Source organism: Zingiber officinale, chromosome 2B, assembly GCF_018446385.1.
Source record: "Zingiber officinale cultivar Zhangliang chromosome 2B, Zo_v1.1, whole genome shotgun sequence".
In the NCBI taxonomy this organism is placed as follows: Eukaryota; Viridiplantae; Streptophyta; class Magnoliopsida; order Zingiberales; family Zingiberaceae; genus Zingiber; species Zingiber officinale.
Window position 1 is genome coordinate 112,139,334 of NC_055989.1, and position 24,480 is coordinate 112,163,813.

Here is a 24,480-nt window from a genome sequence, read left to right on the forward strand (position 1 = left end):
CATTTAATTAGGTTGAGTGCAGATAAACTGGAGTCATTTCCAGCCCTAGTGTTTATGTTCTTGTCAAAACTTTTGTATTTAATTGCAAGATAATCAGCTCTTGGTTTTTCATGGGTTTTAAGAAAAGCGTTTGTTGTTTCGAATTATATAAAATATATATTTGATATGTAGAAAATGGTTTATTGAGTAGATACGATTAATACTTTAATTTTAATCTCTTTATCCAGGTCTTTGTGCAGATTTTAATTTTTCAAATTGCATATATTTATTTAGATATTTGCTATACCTGGAACTTGTATAGCAAATGGATAGTATTTGAGATATTTGCTATACGTAAAGACATGCAGAATGCAACCCGATAGTCAGGGTTAGATTCTCAGAAGGCGAGGAATGTGCTCGTTGTGATCAAATTCTTGGACAAAGTCAGTTGTTGGGAGACATTGTGACTTACCCTTTCAAATATATCCTTTTGTCAGTCGTTGCTCCGTCTTAGCCGTCGTTGCTCCACGGTGCCCACCTGCTCACCATTGCCGCTTGTCGCTTGGAGGATAATCTGGGAAGAAAAATTTTGTTAACCTCGGAATCGTGGAAAACCTAAGGCTTCCAAGGTTTTCCCATTCCGGGTTATATTCCCTAATTGCTGACGTGGCGGGAATATTACATTACCAGGAATCACCAATTACTTAAACCAAACAAGGTTATCGTTGATAACCAACTAAGGTTATCAGCGATAACCCCGAATCAAACACGCCCTTAGAATTAGTGGAGTCTAAGGTTGGATATAATAATAATATCTTTTTTTCTCAAATGAGAAATATTTGAGAAGTCGGATTTACTTGGTAAGTAGATAAATCAAAGGGAGGATGTTTACCCTTGTAATTAGTTAATGATATAAAAATTTTAAAGATTGATTTTTGTGTATGCATATTGTGTTTTGGATTTTGTTTTTTAATTGACACTAGCTAACCGACTAATCCTGCGAGTAATCAATTCAGTCCCATAAAAATTTTTCAGCAATCATTAAAGTTTATCAATCCAACATTCTTAGATCATTGATTTATTATAAAAAATTAAGATTGAAACTTCTTATATGTCTGAAAAATTAAAAAGATGTCCTGCCACTGTACCGTTGCTCAAAAGTATGTTTTGGATTTATCTATAGATGAATTGGTAGAAAATCATCTACTTCTGATATTAATGAAGGCAAAGTCTAGATATTAATTGGTAGAAAATCTATTTTTGAAGTATAAGTAAAATGTAAAATAAAATACATTCAAGATTTTGACTTTTGCAAGTTGTGCTCCCAACAACTTAGGAGGAAAGTCAACAAGCCTGGAGACAGATTACCATTTAAAAGAGAAAATAAGCAATGGAAATATTCACTCTAATATCATACTATTAAAGAGAAATTCAGAAAAGAGAGGAGGAAAGTTCAATGCTGATACAATCTTAACCCTAAATCACCTTGTTTGAGACTAATATTTAAAATTTAATTAATAAATCTATCACAAACTTCATAAGTAACATCTGAAACTATTCAAATCCATCTTTCATATATACTCCATAACTCTGCTTGGAATTCCTTCCCTTTTACTGCACCATGTCTTTCACTTGCCAATTTAGCTTCACCACGTCCACGTCATTTTTCAGAATTGTCATGAACATATCTTGGTAAAATTCAACTGTTTCAATCTTTTTTTAATTGCTTTGTTCCACTACAACATAGAAGCAAGCACCTCTTATACATATCAGGATGCATAACATATAATCTTATCGAAATTTGCATGGCTCTAATGATCATCTTGTCACTTCTGATAGTTCCCATATCCTTATTGTGCCATCGTCGCTAGCTGAAGCAAGAATCCGAGGTTCCTGCAAAATTTAACCGGATGACGCTGTCAAAGGCTGGAGTCTTAGGGTAAACTGTAGATGCCTCTGAATATATTAGGGGCATACGAGTGTTAACCTTGGGATTCCATTGCACTGAGTTTATGTCCATCTCGTGTGCCTTTTCCTTCTTCAGCAGAATCTTGTAATTTGGTTTAGCATCCTGAAACCAGATTTATACATAGATTCGGTTGCCTTGTAATAAATGATTGCTACATTAAGTGAATGCCGACAATTTCAGGAAAAGAAATATATCAATAGCATGAGCAAGCAGTGCGTCGATATACACATGTCAACATTTGAGATGAATTTCCAGATGAAGGTGATATAAAAAAAAACAAAAACCTGCAGATTGTATAAGCTCACTTATAACTCGGATAAGTTTGGCAACAACTGGATATGATACTGGGCATTGATAAAGCAAAAGCTTCGGAAACAACTGGAACCATGGCCTGTGATCCATTTTCATGCTGTACAGAGAGGTTGAGTTTTTTTTTCAGCTTGTCTAATACTTTTTTTTCAAAAAAAAAAATGGAAAAAAAAAAGGTTTTAATTGATTATATGTATTTGAAGTCTGCTAATTTCCTATATGATAGTCAATTTGATATCTAGAAATGAGGAAAATAAAAAAGAGACAGCGGGTAAAAGAGAGGAATAGCTAAAAGAGAACCCAGGATGATGTTGGAACTTGGAACCAAGTACTATGTGGACCAATGGAGGAGATTCCTTTCGGATCGGAAGGGCTTTAGTCATGGAAAGTATTTGTAGGTGCAGAAAAACTAATACAGTAGCTGCTTATTCACAGTACGAGGGTTTGATAAACTGAAACAACTTCAGGGCTGTTCTTGCATGTACTGTGGATTTTTCACCAAAAATGAAACTAGAGATTCAGAAACAATTCTTAATAGAAAAAACCCCTTTGACATTAGAGATGGATTAGTGTAGGGAATAGGGAAGTGAATATAATCCATAGTAAATTGATAAAAACTGCACTGTGAGAAAGAGAGATTATTTAATTCAAGCAAGCACATGAATTAGACTCTGTTATTCTGAAGAAAAATTATCATACAGAAAAACAATGGAGGGGAATTAAAAGTACCGAAATCTCTTTGCTCTCATAAAAGAGACATATGGTGTCATCACCTGCTCCACTAGCAATCACATCCTCCCTGCATTTAGATACATACTCATCACGCACTGTGACATTTCTTCAGTGAAGGGATAAACTGCATGCTGTGTGATATATAACAGTTTACTTAAACAGAAAATCATGATGGCAAAAAGACGAATATGCTCGCCCCCAGCGCCCCCGCCAACCCGTCCCAGGGCCAACAGGAAGGAGGTAAATCACGGACGGCTACTAGCCTTTGGAATAGTGACTAGCACATAAGGGAGGCATTTACCTCGACTTTGTTGAGATTCGAACCCCATACCTCATGATGGCAACACCTCATGTGCTAGCCATTAGACCCATCCGAGAAGACTACTTAAACAGCAAATCAGGACTTATAACTGGTAGTCTGATAAGAGCATAACATTGTCTCCAATCTTATTACACGGTACCTAGGAAATGGAGTGGGGCATGTTAGAAGGGGTTCCAAACACTGCAATGCTCCCTCACCTTAACTTCAAAATTCATGTCATCAGTGACAGGACGAGCAACAGAATGCTACCATCATTTAAGTAATGGAATTATAGGTCAAAGATATTACCCTATTGCTTTATTGAAACAAAAAAGATTAATAACAAATGAAATTGTCCATGGGATAGTCTTATAAAATCAGAAAGAAAACTTTAGCACAGCTGTATTGAATTTCAATCTCTAATATCAGTGATTTGTTGTTAGGTTGTGTTTGGTAAAGCAGTGAGGAAGCACTTTGGATGTAAAAGTTTTTTGCGTTGGATATTCTAAAACAACCTTGAGAAAGTTCTTATGAAAACAACAGTCAGCTTTTGCTACAAGAAAGTATCACATGCATGCTTTATAGAAGGAGCCATCACCCAACTATCTAGGCAGGTTGGATTGAGCTCTCCTTTGACATCATTGGAATTGAGAACATCACAGAATAATAAGTCACATCATCCCTTTAATTCCAGATGATCAAGTTAAATACTTTAAAACACGCTTAACTAAGGACCTTGCATCTAAATGTCTAGTGTTTTGAATTGGATTTAGATTAATTAGGCTTCTCTATGATGAGTCAGTCTCTCACCTCTAGGATATTGGGACAGAGGGGGCAAAGATAAGAGTCACACCACCTCCTTCCTACGAAGTTAAGTGAAACTCTGCTTAAATATTTAAGGGCTTTCACCTAAATACCTTTGGCATTCTGAGGGATCCTCTAGGGCTTCTACAATATCAAATATCCCAAAAATCTAACTAATATAAGCAATATTTTCTATCTCCTTTTATATCCATATTCTCTTCACTGCTACTACATTCTTGACATGACAATCATAACATCAATTCCTTTAGATTATTGAGTCGATTACCAAAGAAAGCATTGCATATAATTTGATTAGATAATAATAATTAAGTATTTCAAAAAAAAAAGAATAATAATAGCAAAAGTCTAAGTATAAAATGTCAGTATTTAATTACAACTATAATTTATTTAAAATATATCATTTTTTATAATGTACTAATCCTTTATTGTCAAAATTTTCAAATAAATAGTATGAAATAAGAAACTAAAATATATTATTGCTGAATCAATTATGCACTTTTTGGTATTTCCAATGTTAGCATTTATTATAGTTTCCTAGTCATCAAGCCTTTGCCTCAACTATTTGGGGTCAGCTATATGATCTTAGCCCTTCATTAATTATACCATCAGTAATTAAAATTAATTAAATTATTTTTATTACATATGACTAATGCCACACTCTTTCGACTTCTTACTCCTAGTTTAATAGATTCAACTCTTCAACTTTAGAATCTATCAGTTGGAGCTTAAACATGTTTATAATTTCATCATATTTTTCCCATTTCATTATCTATTGGAGAAACACCTAATTGCTTTTGACTATTTCTATATTTTATTTAGGTTTTTGTGAACTCGGCGTGTTCCTCTTTAATCCAATTCCGTTAACTTTTTGTATGTGTTGCTTCCTTACAGGTACCGTGGTTTGTACTAGTTTATAAAACTTTCCCTTTAGCCTAAGGAGAATATAATAACTACACATGACTTTAAAAAATCCTCTCTACATTGACTGCAATCTTACACTATAAAAAATCTTTTTCCTTTTATTAGGCTTACTTAAAGCCAACTTGAGGCAGGGTAGAAATTGCCACTAATAATCTTTTGGTGCTTCATAAGCCAATAAAAAAGTATTCTCAATGCATTTTTTTTTAAAAAAAAAACATATGTAGAATGAAATATGTTTGCAGAAATTAAAATAAAAGTTCACTTTATATTTGAGATTAGTTAATCATATAATGTGGTTGTAATATAATTAATAAGTTATGGGAACAACGAAACCTAGAAACAAACATCGATAGAGAGTAGGTTTTAGTGTTAGACAATGCTGAGTTTTTAATTTCTATTAGTTGGGACAACAATTCCTCCCTTGTTAGTTTTAACCATAGTGTTTTAATATTTTAGCAATGCAATTTAAATTAGAAATTTGTGTTGGATCTCTTACTTGAGTGTGCAGGATTGATTCATGAGGATTGAAGTTTGAGGTGGTCAAACTTAGATGATTGACTTTAGGGATTGAATGTGAACCATATGGAGAAATTTGAACTCATGGATAATTATCAAGGTTGACACAAGCAAAGACCCTTGTGTTTGATTGTTATAATCTTGGGTTTACTTCATGTAGATTGATTGCATTAATAGGAATTAATTTCTAGGTAGAGTTTGTTGTCTAAGGAGCTTCATCTTAAGCCTTAGAGGGTGTTCCTGAATTATGTTTCTGTCGACGGCTCATACCTTGGATCCTAGAGATGCTTATGACGCTCATAAATTGACTAAAAAGTGGTTGCCCGACATGCTCCAATGAACTAAAGCATTACCCCAATCAACTAGAGCATTACCTCAATCAACTAGGATTGAGTATTGAAATAACTAGAATTGCATTGACACAACTTCCTCTCTAGAAAAATAGGCTGATCAAACTTCAATGTTAGTCGACCAACATTCTACAAAATTGAATGTTGAGTCTATAAAAAATGGGATAGGTTCGATCTATGGTCATTGGCCTCCTAAAAGGATTTACTTCCTCTTTGGAAAAGTGTGCCAAACAAGATTCCGACTAATTGAACATTGAGTCTCCAACAATTATATTTTGATGTTGGTGGACTAAAGTTAGTTTTTGGTCAACCAACGTGCCAATAAAAGACTATAAATAATAGTTTTTGGTGGAACTTTTAGCATAAAGGCTTATAAGAAAACATCTTTAATACTCAAGTGTCAAAAGGAAACTAAGAGGCTTTAGTAAGAAATGCAAGATTTCATCTTTGGAATTGAAGCTCTCTTAGGTAGCATTCTACTCACTTAGAGTTAAATTCTTATCTATAATTGAGGTTGAGTTTTATATTATATCATTCACTAAAAGGTCTCTATCAATCTATCAATGACCAGAGCTCGTCTAGGAAAATCAAGGTAAGTTGTAGAGTGTGAGCAAGGCATCGATGTTTTAGATAGAGGATATCTATCCTAAAGGTTTCTTAATGTCAGGAAAAATCTAAATCAAGAGTTGACTAGACTATAGAGGAGTATAATCAAGGTTGTTTTCCCGAATACTTTGTATCTAGTCATTGTGAGGAGTTCTAGAATCGTATCATACTTCTAGAGGCTTGGTCTACTGCCACATTTAAAGAAGTAAATTAATGGATTTAAGGGTGGCATACTGAAGTATCATAAGTCATGGAGTATGAGTGGGGTCTCTGACCTACATTATATCACGTTGCTACCATGTATTCCATTAGTTTTATTATTGTTGCTGCATATTATCATTTTGATATTATTCACACATGTTAAATTGGTCAGTTATCACATTTTCTCTCATTTGATTGTCATTACAATTCTTATCCTTCTATCTCTTATGTTTGGAACCAATGAATTCAATGAAACAAAGGAGTAATAGATCAAATCTCGACCTATATCATAAATAACATTTGAAGACATTGGAGACACGGTTGTCTTGTCATGGTCTTTACTCAATTATTCCTTAACTTTCTAATTCAATAATAGACTAATCAATCAGTTGTGAGTATAATGGTAATCAACTTCAAAGGTGGAATTCCATAATCCCGTCATTTCTGATGGGGTTATCAAATCCCAAATCTTTAGGTAGTTGGGAGTTCTTCCCAGTTTGTTGTATGGCGACAATATATATCTACATCAATAGCAGACTAATCAATCAGTTGTGAGTATAATAGTAATCTACTATCATAACTGGAATTCCATAATCCAACCATTTCTGATGGAATCGTCAAATCCCAAATTTTTAGGTAGTTGGAGTTCTTCTCAGTTTGCTGTATTGCGACAAAGTATTTCACTGAAACTAATATTTCAATTCCAAAAGTAGATGAGAAACCAGTAAGAAATGAAGCAAAAAAGTTAGTCTTGGTTATACCTGTTAGAGAGTGTTATTGTTATCTAAAGCAAAAAAATAAATGCTGCAAAAAAATACGTTGTATTTTGCAATGTAACAATGAATGACCAAGACGATTTTGACAAAGGAGAAAGTAAAAAAGAAAAATAGGCGTGTGATTCGTCTAGAAAAATAGACGATTTTGCAATATCTGCACTGGTATAGCAAATTTGATCCTTGCAAGAAAATCAAGTTGGTACCTTGACCAATGCACAGTAAATATTGTTCGATCATGGTAGCCAGGAAATGTATATAGGTGTTTCCTGAAGAAGAAAAAACTCATCAGCCAGAAAGGATACATAGGCGTTTCCTGAACTAAAGACATTTGAAATTCAAATAATTGAAATTCTTCGTGAAGTAATGCTCAGTCTAGACACCAAAATAAAACTTATGCAGTAGATTATAACAAAGAAAAAATGATGAAGCCAATCTGCATACAACTATAAGCTGGAGAGATTTTGGTTTGAATAGATTACACAGAAAACAAAATTGTGTGTTCCAGTCCAAAACGAGATTTCCCTGATAGTGATAGGAAATTATAAACAACTATCAGACCAGACAAATAACATATCAAATAAATACAACATTGAACTCTATCGCCTACTAAATCATTATCTATATTTAAATAAACTTTATCCTAATTTATTATTATTATTAACCAAGTCTTTTTTTATTTACCTCTTCCTCGTTTGATGTGCATATTTATCATAATTTCACATCACCAAACTCGAGCATTTATTGGTCATCTAAGCACATGTCTGTAACATCTTAATATATCTCTTAGAGTTTTCTCTCAGTAGATGCAGCCCCAACTTTCTCTTATTTCTTATCCTGCCCATTCTCGTATGTCTACACATCTGTCTTAACATCCTCACCCCTGCAACTCTCATTGTCTACTCATGTGCTCTAGTTATAACCCAACAGTCAATTCCATATAACTTAGCAGGTCTAACCGTCATTTTGTAGAACTTCCTTTTATATTTTAGGAGTACTTTACGATCACATAGAACACGTCTCTTTCATTTCAATCATCCTGTTTGTATTCTATGGAAGACATCTCTCTCAATCCCTTCATCTCATAGCTTAAAATCTCGAGTCGTATCAGAGTTTCGGTCTATGACTGGAACAATACAATTTCGGTACTGTATCGTGTTGTGTCAATATGGTTTTGATATTTTTTTAAAGATAAAATATTTTAAAATATTAAAAATAAATTTTAAAAAAAAAGGAAAAAAATGGAATCATAATTCTCTAATATAATAAATAAATAAATAATTTATTATATATTTTTTAAATTAAAATAAATAAAATATATAATTAATGAGATAATTTTATTATGATTTAATTAAGCCTATTTAGATTATCTCTATCATAGCTATGAGTTGACTAAGTTTATTAACATAAGTTTTAATTAAAAAAAATCTAACCCTCGCATCTAACAACGCCCCTCCATCGTATCGACGAGGTCGCGCGACCCCTCCGTCACGGCCAATGATCACGCGACCCCTCCACCATTGCCAACGAGGTCGCGTGATCCCTCCACCATTGCCAACGAGGTTGCGCGATCCCTCCGCCGCGACTGACAGGGTCGCGCAACCCCTCTGCTGTGGTCGTAGGCCTCATGCTGGACGTGCCAATGCCGGTCTGTAAGCAGAACAAAATGTTTCACCCATTTTGTCCGATACAACACGAGATTTCAAACTATGCTCCATCCTTTTGCAAAAATGAACTTAAATACTTAAAGCTCTCAGTTCCACACAACTCGTCATCTTCTATCTTAACAATTATCTCATTACGTCTAATATTGCTAAACTTAAATTCCATATATTCTATTTTTATTCTACTAAATCTAAAACCTTTCACTTTCGGTGTTTCCCGCCAAAATTCGAGTATAGCATTTACTCCTTCACGTGTTTAATCTAACAAAACAATATCATCTACAATCAACATGCACCATGATACCACGTCTTGGATGTGTCTAATAAGTTCGTCCATGATTAGTGTAAAACAGATAGGGACTTAGAGTTGATTCTTGATGTAAATGATTCGGTTATTATGCATGAAATATTCACTCTTATCGTTACATCCATGTACGTATTTTTAATTAGTTCAATATAGGCTATACTAACACCTATCTTTTTTAGAATTCTCCATATAATTTCTCTTGAGACTCTATCATAATATTTTTCTAATAAATATCATGTGTAGATCTTGTTTTTATTCTTGATATTTTTCAATTAGTTGCCTGAGAAAATGTATAGCTTATATTGTTGACCTTCTAGCATGAATATAAAATTGATTTTCGATCACCGTCGTCTCCTTCCTTAATTTTTTATATTATTTTTTTTCAAAGTTTCATGAACTCATTAGTTTAATACCTATAATTTACACAATTTTGTGTGTCTCTTTTATTCTTATATAAAAAAACTAGAGTACTTACCCTCTATTGATCAGATATTTTTTTCATTTTCAATATCAAGTTAAATAACTTTGTAAGTCAATACCTTATTTTCCTAAACACTTTCATACCTATGCAACTACTTTTCCATTTAACATTTCATTTAAAGCTTGTTCTACTTCTGAATTTAAATTCTACGATAAAAATTTAAATTTATATACTCATTTGACCAACTTAAATTACCTATAACTTCATTAATAAGTTAAAGAAAATACCTCTTCCGCTGTTCTTTTATTTACTCATCCTTTACTAGTGTCATATTACATTCACCTTTAATATATCTTATTTGAATAAGATCCTTTGTCTTTCTCTCTCTCGTTTTAGTTATTCTGTAAATGTCTCTTTTGTATCAAATTTTCGATATAAGCATTCAAAAGTTCCATTCTTAACTTCATTCACTGATTTCTTAGCCTCTTTCTCGGATATTGTATATTTTTTAAAGTTTTTCTCGTTCTTACAAGTATATAATACCTTATAGATTGTTCGTTTTTCCTTTACTTTCTCCTGTACTTTCTCATTCCACCACCAAAATTCTTTACTTGGTGGTGCACGTCCCTTTGACTCACTGAGTATACTCCTGGCTACTATTTTCAACTTTACTACCATTTTATCTTATGTCGTATTCGAGTCGCCGTAAATAATATGGTTTGCTTCCCACCCTTTAACTTCCTTAATTTAGAAGTCATGCATATTTTCCTTCTATTGATATTATATTTGAAATGTATATGTTTTCATAATACCTTATAGTTAAGTTTTCTCTAGAATGACCTTGCAATCTTTACAAATATTTATATCCTTCTTCCTAACCATAAGAAAATCAATTTGTGATTTATTATTCCCAACATGATCAAGTGTTCTTCTCTTTTCTTAAAAAAACGTATTAGCTAGTATAAAGTCATATTTTATCGCAAAATCCAATATAATTTTTCCTTTTTATTTATTGTTCCAAACTCATAACCCTCATGCACCTTATCATATTTCTCATTTTTCACTCTTATACGCCCATTTAGATCTTCTCCTATTAGAATCATTTCATTTGGCAGAATGTTTTATAACACCTCATCTAGATCGTCCCAAAACCTAGATTTGGTTTTTCATCTAATTTTACTTGAGATGTATATATGTTAATTACGTTAATAATTTTTTTCATCACTGCTATCTTGAGAGTTATAATCCTATCCTCCTTTTTAACTACTCATTATAACTTCATCATTTAACGAACTATCTACAATAATACCTATTCCATTTCTTATTTTACTCATTCTACCATAACTTAAAACCGGAGTTCTCGATCATATTTGTATTGTCTCCTACAAATTTTGTCTCTTGTAAACACAAAATATTAATTCTCTTCTAATCATTGTATCTACTACCTTCATTGCTTTACCAGTGAATGTTCCTATATTCCAAGTTCTAAATCTTAGACCATTAACTTTTTTATTATATTTGTTCTTATCCAACCTACGGTGTGAGAACTCTTGCATATTTAACACTACACCCGAGTTCTCATGGAGATGTAGCAGTCATCGCCAAGACGCTATAGTCGGACCCTGTAATGCGTTCATTCCGAAGAACAACCTAACATTAACATAATAATTTGATGGATTCATTCATTAGCACAATAGTTTGTCAAATCACGATCCAGATCGTAGGATCCAGAAGCACTAAATTGATCCGGAATCGACTGATATCGAGTTTTGTAGTAGAATCGAAACAGGATCGATCGATCTTACGTTACAAACGATCCGGATGCGGCACCAGAACCAAGCGTCCTCATTGGCGTCTCGGTGGGCAGCGACAGCGGATGGGACGTGCAGGCATGCACAAGGAGGCAACGTCGGTGGCTTGCGGAAGGGGAGGTGTGAGGAGGCATCTTCGATGGTTCTCCAACCGCTCGCAATGGGGAAAAGGGGAGCAACGACGGCCAGCGGTGAGCACCTCGCATGGGTGAGGTCGTGAGGGGAGCAATGGCAGTGAGCGCCTCACACGGGTGAGGGGAGAGGAGAACAATGACAAGCGACGAGTGAACTTTAGGTTTTTAGGTTTTTAATTGAAGCATTAGTTAATTAATTCAATCAACTCTCAACTTAAATAAGATAGTTTAAAAAGACTTTCTCAAATCCTAATCAAATTATCCTATTAAAATATATAATTAAAATTTAAAATAAATTTTATTTATTTATTATATATATTTTTGACCTACTATTGCAATAATATTATGAATATTAATTTGATTAAATTTATTTTAAACGGAATTTTAATCAAATATCAAATTGATTTGGTCTTTATTGATCATCTTATCAAATACTAAATTAAATTTTATGAGTTTTTGATAGAATCGTATGATTCTACTATTCGATCCCAACCAATCCAATTCTGAGCCAAATCGATTCTGCATAGGATCGCGATCCTACAAACTATGGATAGGACATACAACACCATTTGCTATAGTTGTACTATCATCCTCCAATTATATCACTTAATGTAGAATTGGAATGAAGACGCGATACAAGAAGAAAAACAATTAAGCAAAAGAACAAGATCAGAAAATCAGAAGGTCAAACATTTCTCACCATTTTCCAACAAGTGATTTTGTTATGACCTGAAATTTATCTAAAGATTTATCATTAGATAGAAGTGTTAATTAATTTTTAGTGATTGGATTTGAGGTTAAATTGAATTGTTGAGTTTAGGGCTGATTTTGATGAAACAAGCCTTGATTGGGGTTCAATTTGAGGCTCGTTTGAGACTCTAGGTTATGGTTAAGTAGGGATCAAGTTGGATTTTCTTTGGGCTCAGACTGAATCCCAATTATATCCCATTTTCGTGTTTACCCAGTCAGTTTGTGGTTAGTTAAAAGTTTACTTGAGTTTTTCTTTCCCTTTGTGTCGTAGTCTCCCTAACTTCCTCATGTTCCCCTACCACCCAGGATGAGCCCCATCTCACTACACCTTGCCAATAAGTATTGCTATATCCTTCCCCACATGATCTCTCTCTCATTATTTTCTTTCTCTCACGAGATCCAACATTTCTTACCTATCATTCAAGTGTGCTTGTCTTGCTCCCTAGAAGTATCCAACTATGATCCTCCCCAAGGAGCAAAGGAGATGGGCATTCAATCTTTTCCCTTCATTATGAGGATTATCCTCATAAAAGATTGTGGCATAACCAAACAAATAATAGGATTACTAACTTCAATGTGGCTAAGAAGGGCAAATTAGGATGACAAAAATGGAACATGCCAATTAGAGCATAACTTGATTAAGACTTAGACCGTGTTTCCTACAAAGGAAGGAAGCAACTAGGGAAATAAAAGATAGAAAAATTATAAAAAAAAAAGAATTGTGAAATATTTTCCATCTATTTGTTCCCTTAGTGAGAAAGAAAGAAGGTGAAAAAAAACTTTATTTATTAGAAACATAAAAAATAATAATGAAAAATAGATTTAAAAGGAAAACATTTTTGAATTTTCATAAGTTTGGATTTGAGCTTCATTGCATGTAACAGTGACTTTTCCATTCAAATCAAATGCAACTAATATAGAGGAAAACTAAAGCAATATTTCTTTTCTTTTTCATATCTCCATTAGTCAGCCAAAGGAAATGAACGAAAAGTGTTGCTAGAAAAAACTTTTTATCACTTTATTTCATTCTTGGTTTCCTTCTGTTGTAAAAAAACACACCCTTGAAATTGAATGCCCTTCAAGTTGCATGGTAAAAGTTTGTCTAATGATGACGTATTTATAAGAGAACGAATACAAAAGAATTCAAAAAGTAAAAAAAAAAACAAGCCATGTGATATAGAGCTCTAGCCCATTGGGGTAGCCACGAGGCCCCAATGCACATTAGTTAGATGGCAACCCATGTATCAAAACGATACACTTTTGCTAGTAAACTTGGCTTTTGTGTTTCACCATAATACAAAAGATATAATTAGTGATAACTTAAAGTTGTTAAATTTTTTTTTAGTTAACACCACATATCCAGCTTACGCCGACTAATCATAGGAGACTGGCCCGGCCATATGAAAGTTTTTCACCGGCCACCAAGTAAATCGGGAAGCGCTCGCAACAGGTGGACCATCAACCAAGCATTCTTAGGTCAACCACTCATTAAGAACAATTTATCCGTTAATTCGCCGAAACTGAGACTCAATCCTATACTTAGGAAACTAAGAAGGCACCCTGCCACTGCACCAATGCCCCGGGGCTTAAAGTTGTTAATTGATGTTATCAGAAAGTTGTTAAATGGTGTTACTTTAAGTAGATAATTAGTGTAGATTTAAAGCTTATTAATCTTCATCAATATCCTTATTGGGGAATGTTATCCATGCACATCTAATATTGACCTATTGCCATCTGTTCTCACTTCTATTGTTGTTTGCTTTGGCCTCCAATTATAGGTTTATTGCCAAGTCAATCTCACCTATCAATGTTCTTTCACATTTTAGCATGAGATATGTGTTAAGTTAGTTTACACGGATAGTTCTTCAGATCATGCATCAAATGACGTCTATCATTCAGTAGACCAAACTTGGATGGGGTGTGGTAGACTTTATGCCAATAAAGTTCCTTCAGTTAAGGATGAGTGACACATGGTGAGATTATAACCATGAAACATCAATAGATATTCAACAAAAAAGTAATGACTACAGCCACAGGAAAATATATCTCACCAAAGTTTGCAGCTATCAGTATCCCCATTCATTCCCTGTAGGTTGCTTGAGGTATCCCATATCTTCAATGTAAGATCATCACTTCAAGACCAAAGTAAATTGATCTGTCAACAATTCCAGACAATATAACTAGGCAGGTTATTAGCTGCATACCTGCAAGTAACCATTCTATCTCCCGCTGAGTTGAAAGATAGTGCCCAGACCGTTGATGTATGACCACTGAGAAGCACCAAAATACAAGGAACAAAAAACTGTAAGCCCCTTTCACCATAATTTTCAAAAGTACTTGGAAGTTATAACCTGTAAGTACTTCTAAATATATATCTAGCGACAGTTCTGACTCTTGATAAAACTCAATTAAGGATTATGATTCATGTAGCTGATCCCAAATAGTTGGCACAATTCCACCTTAATGATGATGATGACGATGACGACAACATAGAAACAAAAGTGCTTCTGAAAAGCAACCATTTGCATTTCAAGTAATGAATTATTTAGTTAATAGACTCTTATATAGATCCCGTGTCCACTCTGGTTCAGTAATTGACAGTAACAAACCTAAGTTTGCCATTGACAAGTTGCAATATATTATTATATGATGAAGTTGATGATCAGACTACAAGATAAACCTAGGTTTACCGTGCACATGTCTCTCGTTTAGGTGTTTCAGGAATCTTGGCTACCAAATATCCATTTGCTTTGAATAAGAACTGCATTTTGAACATGACTTTAAATTAAACACTGTTAGTGCCACAATCACTTTATAATTTGATGCATCATGATGGCATGAAAAAATAAAAGGCATTCGACATTGACACTTTAAATATTAGCAATGTTACTATTAGCTAAATGCAAAATCTCAATAGATAGATGTGGAAGGATATGAAAATAGAAGTTGAATGGCCAAACAACCTTTTGGTTGTTTATTATCTCTACAAGACATTTGATCATCAAGTGACTCAATAGCAGGATGAAGAACACTTCACTGTTTTAAGAATTTTCTCTCAACTGATTATGAGAAAATCAAGTTGGCAATTGAGGAATTTACTTCGGCACTGTAAGAGAACAATCTTTTAAGTGATTTGTCAAAGATCCAGCTGAAGATGAACTATTTTATTGTGCAAAATCTAGAGCAGCTAATAAAATAAAATTTGTTCTGAAAAGATCAAATTGGAAAGCATTGGACTGATTAAGGACTATGTTTCTTTAACCAGTTCTACATGGCGTTGATTCGCTGAGTATCATAGCTTAAGTTTTAATGATCATGATAAAGTTCAGAAAAGATCAAATTGGAAAGCATTGGACTAATTATCAAGCTTTGAGTTCCACAGTTATAATTGACTGGTGTCTGTGACAGCAGCAAGAACAAATTGTTTGAGATAATCTAAAACAATCAGAACACTAGAAAAGACTAACTACAGATTTCAGTACCTGCTAATTTCATCAATTGTTTGCACACAGTTCCAGTCATCACCACCACCATCCTCTGCCCAGACCTAACAACCACACCATGACTAAACTTTGGCCAATAAGTAATAATTGCCAGAAGTTGACTTGAGCTCATATTTACTAATAGAAGGAAATAACATCACTTGATTTGCAATTCTATACCTTGATGGAGTTATCATAGCTGACAGAAACTAAAATATCCAAAAATGGATGCCATTGAACCATCTTAACATCCTGTGTATGACCTTGTAATACTGAAACACACTCAAACTCAGAGCTGGGCAGCATTTCCCAGATCCAAACAGTTTTATCTCGACTACATGTAGCAAGCAACGATCCAGAGGCATTCCAAGAAACGCTCTTCACTTCATTTTCATGACCCTAAGAATGGAATAAAGAAATAAACAAGATGTCGTGATTAATTTTTCAAAATGTCTAATTCTGAAGAAAAACTAGAGGTTGTAGCGTAAGTGAAACTTTAGAATATCAAATGTGTGTTTAATTGGTCTTTACCTCTAACGTTGCAATGCATTCAAAGTCACCACTAATATGTCTCCATATGGCAGTTGTAGCATCAAAACTTGCAGTAGCTAATAACTTTCCACAAGGGGACCAAGCACAAGATCTAACTGTACGAGTATGGCTATCTTCAAGAACAGCCTATTATAATGAAAATAGGTTAATTAAGTGCAAGCAGAGCAGAGACGTTTCTTCAGTAGGTTACTCAAATACAATAATCAGCGTGATAAAGCAGGAAAAAAAACAGAATTTAAATGTATCCAAACAAGCATGATGCATGCCTCTATTTCAGTGAAAACATGGAGTTCGAATTCAGTTTAGGATGGCAGAAAATAGATAATCAAAATGGGTTTCCTAATAATATATAATTTTATTTTAAGTGAGGATTTGGGAGACCAATGTTGACTAAAACAAAGGAACAAAAAAATTGATTAAAAAAAAAGGTTAGAAATCATAGACAAACAATAAAAGCGCTGAGCGCTTAAATTTTAAATCAATTAGTATAATAGAAGTTGGATTTTCAGAGATTTGCGACAACTTCTTACCAAGAGGATGTGTAATATTAAAAGTTGAATGGAAGCTTAACAAAGCATTTATTAGTTGAATCACATGAGGAGTGGCATGCTATTGTACTGGTCTCCATCATTCGTTTTCCTTAAAACAAAGTAGAAGACACTATTGCCTCCCGAATCTATATATCTAAGAGTGAGCATGTGCATGTGCTTGCGCATATTTGTATGCTGCAGAAATTTCTTATTAAATTCAAATACTGAGACCAATTTTACAAATGAATTTTAGCCAGTGTTCTTTCTTGTTGTGTTAGACAAATAAAAAACTTAGGTACATTTGGACTACAGTATTGCAACATGAAGAAATTTGAATTTCCAAAATAAGATTTTTTTTTTTTTTTATTTAGATAGTCTACTAGAATGTACAGATTTAAAGTACAAGTTTATACTATCCAATGCAGTGCAATGTGATTGTATCGCATTACATGAATACCTGAGTCAAAACCCCAAAAGAATTTAACACAAGTATGGACCTGGAAGATTTGGTTTTTTCCAATTTAGGTAAGAATAAAGATCAAATTTCTTATTTTAAGGGCGACATCCTTGCATATGCTAACTGCCTTTTTCAAGGGCATAACCAAGTCATAGATGTGTTATTTTAAATTTTAGTAATTTGTAGCTTGTTATTTATTGAATTGTATAACAAGTCTTGATTAAAGTTGGATTGGGCCAAGCTATAAGTTTCTCAAATTGAGTCAAACCTTGTTATTTTTAATTATTTACATATATATATTTTATTTTATTTATTTCTATATGAGTTGATATAAATTGTCTTTGGTTTAAAGTTTCAAAATCTGCAATCCTACCCACCTAATTAAATTGTGTCCAACATTGTTGCGCAAACCAATACTGCATGCTTGTACTAAAACTCAACTAAAATTTGAAGATTGAAACGGCATGTTTGAGTTATTTAACCAATCAAAACAGATTGTATCCATAGCATAGTGAAAGATATAGGTACACAGAGATACATCTAGAGAGAGTGTAGCGAAAAAGAATCAATGTAACTCGATGTCAATGAACAATTGCCTCCGAAATCCGATCACACAGGCACATACCTAACGCTCCATCTTAAAGGCTAATAGAGTACAACTATCCCCAAATGAGTAAAAATTCAATTTTGACCTAATCAAAATTACCAAAATCTGTCCTTTGAGGAATCCAACTGCTGCGAAAAAAAGAAATCAAACCTTGCAAACCCAGGATCCAGAAGTCCCTTGCTGCCAGATCCTGACGGTCTTGTCGGCGCCGCAGGAGGCCAGCATGGGCGGGGAGGTGGAGTCCGGGTTCCACGCGAGGTTCCACACTCTATCGGAGTGGCCTTCCAGCTTCTGGATCTCCCGCAGCTCCATATGTCGGTCATCAGATAGCTCCATTGATACGATGATCCCCGCGGAAGTCGGAGATAGATTGAGGACAATAGACTGCGGAATCGGACTCGAGGCTCGAGAGATAGACTGTTCAAATTTAATTTTGCACCCCACAAAATCTTTATTTGAAAAAAAATACTTTTCGGATTTTCAAATATGTTGAAATATCCTCAAAAGTTTTTTAGTTTTTATGGGTAAAAATTTTTTAAAATTCAAAGAGCGACCTTAGTTTTTTAAAATTATCATATGTCCCAACCCCATCAACCCCTATAAAATAACATCCTATAACATTATTATCTCTATCACACACGTTAAATTCTAAATCGATCAAGTACATTATAACAACTACTATAATATAAATATTATTGAACAGAACAATAGCTACAAAATATGAATGATCCTATCCGACTATTGAATCAACAGACGTTGGGCACGTGGCGTTTCCCGGCTGTTGACGTGAATCTTCGACTGGTAGCACGAACCTCTGGCGATCCTGCACAGAAGTCAGGCCGGGAAGGGGCTCCCGGCGCGCGACCCTCCGACGCTCAAGTTAGGCAAGCAAATAATGAAGGAGTGGCTCCCAAAATATCAGAATGCATACCTCCGACGAAGGATGAGGGTCTTTATATAGGGCAGCGGAGAAGCGAGTGTACACATACCAAGGTGTACACGTGTCCGCGGCCCATACCCCAGTGAGGGCATGTCAGTGAGCTTACCTGACCCATACTGCTACAGTCCAAGTATGTCCTCGATGGGACAGAGGAACCTCCTGTCATAAGATTCGGAGTATGGCCTACATGTGGAACATACCCGCTGTCAGGGAAAGATCTTTTCCCCTTTGCTCGCGATCTAGCGTCCGGCCGGCCAGCTTCCGCTACATCCGGCGGACGTATGCGGTGGTTTACTGAGGAGATTCTCAATCACACGATTTGTGGAGACTATTAGTAGTATGCTACCTTATGCCTTTGGCCAAGCGTGCAGTCCGCTCAGCCCTGCGATCTTGTCCACTGAGCGCCGGAACCCTGTTTTTCGACAGGGCGCCTTTAACAATCAACCAGACACCAGCCGGCCGACCGACCGGTCGGACCCACCCCTCTCTGGCCGGCCTCCTGCCACTTTGACTTCCACGTGGCGTTGACTCCACTGGACGGGGGTCCCCTGTTCTTACAACCGGATCACTTGCCTCCCCTTCAAGTCTAGTCGAAGGAGGCGATTTGTCCGACTAACTGGACTGCGAATCTAGCCAGGCGGCTCCTCCGTGCTAGTATCCTCTGATCGGCCTACCGCAGAGATGGCCTTAAAAAGTGAATCAACCATGGCACTCACCGGATCCCCTCGTAACCTACGCCAATCCTTGACATTAAGGCTGAGCATGCGCTCATTAAATGCCTCGAATGGCTGACTGCCACGTGGCGCACTGTCGTCATCGTACGGTGGAGGCGGCGTGGGGCTTTGATGGGATCGAGGCGGTTCGAAATGGACGGCGCGATGTGCACTTTGACTCCCGTGACCTGGATCCAACGGCGGAGGTCGCCCGACCCCCGCCATATAAAATATTCACTCTCTCCCATTCCCCTTCACTTGCTTTCGCGATTTCAACCCCTGCCCCCAGCGCTTGGAGCTCCGGCGATACTGTTTCTGTTCTCCGACGCTTTCCGACGCTCTCCGGCGCCTCTTCCTTGATCACTTTCCTCTCTGTAAGGCTTTATAACTTTTCTTCCTCATTTCCGGTGTTCCCTCCGCATTTCTTTCTCCCGTTTTTGCTCCTGGGTACTGTTCTGGTGCTCTCTTCTTGTTTTCGTCTGTCATCTTTCCTGATTTCATTCCGATCGGCCCATGGCTAGCTCTTCCCGTCCCGAAGAACAGTCGCTCGGCCCATGGTACACCACCATGCAGTCCCGATTCGACCAGCGTGATTTTGATATTCTGACCGACAATTTCGAAATCCCCGAAGATTTTGAACTTCTTTTAGCCGGTCCTTCCGCTCGGCCGCAAAGGCCGCCGCGCGGAGCGTTCTGTATTTTCCGCGACCAGTTTACCGCTGGTCTGCGTTTCCCTGTACATCCGTTCATCCTAGACGTTTGTAATTTTTTCGGTGTGTCGCTCGGCAGTCTAGTACCCAACACCTTTCGTCTTCTCTGCGGTGTTGTTGTTTTGTTCAAGATTCACAACATCCCCCTCCGACCGGAGGTCTTCTTTTATTTCTATTACCCTAAGCAAGCCGAGCCGGGCACCTTCATGTTCCAAGCTCGGCCCGGCTTAGTCTTCTTCAACAAACTACCCACTTCCAATAAACATTGGAAAGATTATTTTTTCTACATCCGTATGCCCGATCAGGCCAACTTCCCGACCAAGTGGTAGGTCGGCTTGCCCCCCACTCCCGAGCTGAAGAAATTCAAGACTCGACCGGACTACCTCTATGTGGCAAATATGCTAGCCGGTCTGCGGCTTGACATCAATAAGCTTCTTCACGAAGGAGTGATGTACATCTTCGGCCTGAGTCCAATGCGGACTCCCCTTCCGAGCGGCTTTGGTAAGCATTTTACTTGGTCCTTTATTTGGATTGCTAACTGATTTCTCTACTTTCCTTTGCAGCGGATATCGTCATGGAGTCGGTAAAGGCCGGCATTCTGAAGAGAAAGGCGGCAGCGCTTGAAGCCGCAGCGGCCAAAGAAATGGAAACGCTGGGTATCCAGCCGGTCGGATCCCATGAAGGGGAAAGCGGGACTCAGGCTGAGTCGGCCGCTCCAGCTTCTCAACAAAACGTGGCCAGCGGGGCCACCCCCACTGGGGAACCAACTGTCCCCGAGGAAGGTTCCGCTCGGGAGGAGGAGCAACCTCTACCCAAGAGACGCCGAGTGGAGACTCCCCTGCGGTCGGCTACCTCCGCGGTCCAACCATCCGAGCGGGTCACTGCGACTGCTCGGGGCAAGGCGCCAGAGGTCGAAGCTATTTCGTCCAACCGGACGCCTTCCGAATGGGACGAGCCGGCTGTTCCAATTGAGGCTACTCCGGTTAGCACCCTTCCGCCCGCTCGTCACTCAGTCCAACGCTCAACCATCCATTCCCAGTTTTCTGCGCCAGCTTCTGATCCTCTTCCGACTGCCGGTCGGACGACCTCCGGTCATGGCCGCACGATTCGGGTCACTCTTCATCTCCCGACTGAAGAGCTGCTGCCAGAGGCCGACCGACCAACCGCTCCCGAGCACACCATTACCTTGAAAGGGCCCCTAGCTGAGATGTGGGCCGATGCTCGGGCGCGCGTCGCGCTGATTCCTCTACGGAACTTGGCCAATAGCCATATGCAGGAGGCCACGGGGGTAAGTTCGCGTTCTTCGAAGTTTTGTACACATTGTTTCCGATCGGCCACCAATAATTATAATTTTCTGTTGCCAAAGATGGGTGGAGGAGATAGCGGTTTCCAACCGCCTGGCGATGGCGGATGAAGAGATGAGACAACTGAAGGCGGCAGTTGGTCCGTCCGGCCCTCAAGGCCCGTCGTATTCCGAGCTACAAAAGGAGCTGAAGAAAGCTCAATCTTTACTGGCGCCCAAGCATAAGAAGACGGTCGATCAGGCTCACGCCTTGGCCGAGTCCGAGCGGCAAGTCAAGTCGCTTGACACCAAAATAACTCTGGCCACCACTCGAAAAAACACGGCCATCTCCGATCTGGAGAAGAAGAATGTTGAGGCTCGGGGATTGGAGCAGAAAATCAAAGGGTTGATGGAGCAGCTCGACCAAGAGAAGGAGGGTCGTGCGGCCGACGCAAGCAGGCATCAGGACGAGCTGAAGACTCTGCAGGAGTCCCTTGCTGTTGGTTGCTACTTGGAAAACCTATAGGTTCCACTGTACAAAAATTTTGTACAAAGGTCTGAACCTTTTCCTAGCTACCATGTGTTCTTTTAAATTAAATTTTGGATCGCCTGCGGAACTTAACACGTTTGATCCAAAACTTAATCTATTTGTTCTTTTAGGTTTTGACTTGGATCTCCTGCAGAACTTAACACGTTCGACCCAAGTCTCCTTAAGTTATTAATTCTATTAAATATTAATTTCCATAATTAGTTCCCAGTACTGACGTGGCGAGGCACATGTCCTTCTTGGATATGGGAGCAACCACCACCGACTAGACAAAACCTTTTATAGAAAGATAATATTTAATTTCCTAAAATAACTTTAGGTTAACCAAAAAGAACAATCAAATCACAAGGAAAAGAAAAAACAAAAGAACACAACATCGAAAAACATATTCGAAATTCTAGAACGTAAGCCTCTTGTATTTGGTATTATTTCCATAAATAACTAGCATGATGCGGAAAGAAAAATTACTAGTTATACCTTGTAGAAAAACCTCTTGATCTTCTACCGTATTCCTCTTCTAACCTCGGACGTTGTGTGGGCAACGATCTTCCGAGACGAGAAACCACCAATCACCTTCTTCTCCTCCTAGCTAGGTTCGGCCAACAAAGAGAAAGCTTCACCAAGGAAGAAAATCAAAACACTAACCAAGCTCCAAGAGATGCTAGTTTTCTCTCCTTCTTCTTCTTCTTCTCCGAGTAGTATCCGGCCACCACAAGAGCTCCAATAGAAGAGAAGGGTTCGGCCACCACAAGAGGAAGAGAGGGAGAGGATGGCCGGCCACACCAAGGAACAAAAGAGGGAGAGAAATAATAGATGTTGTCTCTCATGAAGGCACCCTCACCCCTTCTTTTATATTCCTTGGCCTAGGCAAATTAGGAAATTTAATTACAATAAAATTTCCTCAATTTCCTTGACATGATTTAATTGAGAAAAATAAAATAAAATTTCCCAAATAAACCTACATTGGCCGGCCACATCATTGGAGAACAAATTGGACAAGTTTCAATCAACAATTAAAATTTCCTAATTTGTTTCCGGAAATTTTAAAAAAATAAAATTTCTCTTTAAAATTTCTTCATGGTTGATAAAAGGAAATTTCTATAATTTTAATTTTATCAACATGTGAATAATTTTAAAGAGAAAATAAAATATCTCACCAATCTACAAATAAGGAAAGAGATCTAATCTGTTTCTTTAATCTTTTGTAGATCTTTTATAAGAGAGATATTTTAATTTAAATTCTCTTTAATAAATTATTTCTTCCACATAATAAAAATTAAAATTAAAATTCCTTTTTAATTTAATTTGGCCGGCCCCCACTAGCCTGGGTTCAAGCTAGGGCCGGCCACCCAAATTCATACCTAGGCCGACCCTAGCTTGTTCCCAAGCTAGCTTGGTCGGCCCCTATTGGGTGGGTATAGAAGGTGGGTATAGGTGGGTATAGAACTCTACAAATAAGAGGCTACGATAGGGACCAAGAGGAGGAATTGGTTTTGGTCTCCCGATAAAATTAAGCATCCCGTGTTCGCCCCGAACACACAACTTAATTTTATCAATGATAATTCATTTCACTAGAGAACTATCATTGAACTACCGCACCAATCCCAAATTACATTTTTGGGCTCCTTCTTATTATGAGTGTACTTAGTCTCCCTGTGTTTAAGATATCGAATGTCCACTAATTAAGTGAGTTGCTGACAACTCATTTAATTAATATCTAAGTCCAAGAGTAGTACCACTCAACCTTATTATCATTTCGGACTAAGTCCACCTGCAGGGTTTAACATGACAATCTTTATGAGCTCCTCTTGAGGACATTATCAACTTAGTATCTCTAGGACACAGTTTCCTTCTATAATCAACAACACACATTATAAGTGATACCATTTTCCAACTTATCAGGTTTATTGATTCATCGAACTAAATCTCACCCATTGATAAATTAAAGAAATAAATATCAAACATATGTGCTTGTTATTATATTAGGATTAAGAACACTCACTTCCATAATAACTGAGGTCTTTGTTCCTTTACAAAGTCAGTATAAAAGAAACGACCTCTAATGGTCCTACTCAATACACTCTGAGTGTAC

General features: G+C 37.0%; 1 protein-coding gene across 1 annotated transcript; it reads right to left on the reverse strand.

Moving 5' to 3' along the window:
• Positions 1–1,376: 1,376 nt before the first annotated feature.
• LOC122046824 (protein CIA1-like) lies at positions 1,377–18,615 on the reverse strand. The gene is made up of 10 exons (XM_042607720.1): positions 18,348–18,615; positions 16,583–16,729; positions 16,232–16,450; positions 16,052–16,116; positions 14,774–14,839; positions 14,621–14,701; positions 7,689–7,751; positions 2,987–3,056; positions 1,967–2,050; positions 1,377–1,872 (listed from the first exon to the last, which is right to left on the reverse strand). Exons 1-10 carry the CDS (start codon positions 18,531–18,533, stop codon positions 1,798–1,800), a joined length of 1,056 nt encoding a protein of 351 aa, XP_042463654.1. The 5' UTR covers positions 18,534–18,615; the 3' UTR covers positions 1,377–1,797.
• Between the last annotated feature and the right edge of the window lie 5,865 nt (positions 18,616–24,480).

What these genes read in the sequence shown, in the direction of transcription:
- LOC122046824 (XM_042607720.1), bottom strand. Translation starts at nt 18,533, where the DNA reads ATGGAGCTATCTGATGACCGACATATGGAGCTGCGGGAGATCCAGAAG. An exon ending in TTTACTGTGCATTGGTCAAG is followed by an intron (nt 3,057 to 7,688) that starts GTACCAACTTGA and finishes ATCTAAATGCAG; the next exon opens with GGAGGATGTGATTGCTAGTG. An exon ending in ATGAGAGCAAAGAGATTTCG is followed by an intron (nt 2,051 to 2,986) that starts GTACTTTTAATT and finishes ATCTGGTTTCAG; the next exon opens with GATGCTAAACCAAATTACAA.